Source organism: Vicia villosa, linkage group LG5 (genome assembly GCF_029867415.1).
Source record: "Vicia villosa cultivar HV-30 ecotype Madison, WI linkage group LG5, Vvil1.0, whole genome shotgun sequence".
NCBI classification, from domain to species: Eukaryota; Viridiplantae; Streptophyta; class Magnoliopsida; order Fabales; family Fabaceae; genus Vicia; species Vicia villosa.
The window spans coordinates 139,671,121-139,672,476 of NC_081184.1; the positions used below are offsets into that span (position 1 = coordinate 139,671,121).

The 1,356-nt window shown below is 43.7% G+C and overlaps 1 protein-coding gene across 1 annotated transcript; it reads left to right on the top strand.

Moving 5' to 3' along the window:
• The first annotated feature begins 505 nt into the window (after positions 1 to 505).
• Positions 506 to 895, top strand: LOC131605588 (uncharacterized). The gene has a single exon (XM_058877930.1). The coding sequence runs from the start codon at positions 506 to 508 to the stop codon at positions 893 to 895; it is 390 nt and encodes a 129-aa protein (XP_058733913.1).
• The last annotated feature ends 461 nt before the right edge of the window (positions 896 to 1,356 follow it).

Sequence of the window (1,356 nt, forward strand, 5' to 3'; positions counted from 1 at the left end):
GTGGCGGTAGCGGAGTCTGAGAAGGAGGTGACGGGCTTTTTGTTGAGTATCACCATGGTTGCGCTCTGCGGTGTTGGTTCATGTTCTTGGTAGGCACTGCACTCTTTATGGACAAAAGTGCAACCTACGTGGACATGACTTATCTCTGGTACTTTATTGATCTGGCTACAGTTCACGAGTGGAACTAGGGGGCCGCCATTCTGGTATACCTATACCAGAAGCTGAATGAAGCCTCCAACAAGAGGACCAGACAAATGACCGGCTCTTGCACACTCTTTAGGGTACATTTATTTTTAATTATTTCACATTTAATTATATCATATTTCTTTTTAACATATCGTATTTTTGTTTCTGAGCTGGATCATCTCTTATTTCCACCGCACCCACGACTACGATCTTGATCCTGCTTACATTGATGCCATGCCTAGGGCTGCACGATATGTCCTCCAGAAGGGGAATCAAAAAGTGGGGCCATATCGTGTATACCTCGATCGTACTGCTCACGATGACATCCAATGGACACCCTTCGTTGATTACGGTTGTCCCATTCGACCATATTACATTGTATTCTGGATGGTTGGCATGTGGGGCAAACACCGTGGTCAGATATCTGTCGGAGTGGTGCATGAGACAGTTTGGACGTGTGCAGATGATACTGAGGTCTCCGTTTGAGGTTGATACTGACTCTGTTAACCGCTGGGAGCTCACTGCAATCTTTGAGGATTGGGCACATCATCTAGTCCCAGAGGAGTATCGGCGTACACTGGCCACCCAGAGCTGGCACTGTGTAGATGGATATGTGACATGGTTCTATCAGATGTCACATCCTATCATGACACTCGATGTTCCTAGGCGTCCACCTAGGCCAACACATGAGGAGCTCTTGGAGAGATAGCAAGCCGAGGATAACTATGCCACTAATCTCTTGCCGATCTGTTAGCGGATACACTCGATAGGACAGGAGGCATTAGATAGAGGGGTCATTGAGCAGGGCGGTTGTTACAGTGCAGAGGATGGTCGGTGAGGCGTCCAGTGTGGTGGGGAATAGGAGGTAGAGGTGGTCGCAGGGAGTTCACATTAGGCATACTCAGTAGTAGATGACTATTTATGTTTTATTTATGACTTTTTATTCGGTGTTGTAATATTTTTACATTGAGCACTTATCCGAACAACTACTTCCATATTACTGTATTATTTTTTAATCTATATTTCGTATTTTTTATTTCCGTTACATTTTATCGAATAGTAGGAGGTTTTAATTTTATTTCTACTATGTTGTTATTTTGGAAAAAAATGAATCATTGAAAATCTGCATATGGTGATTTCGGATATGCATATCCGAAATCATTGAAATCT

Bases quoted from the DNA above. Each gene is read 5' to 3' on its own strand.
- LOC131605588 (XM_058877930.1), top strand. From the start codon at position 506: ATGACATCCAATGGACACCCTTCGTTGATTACGGTTGTCCCATTCGAC.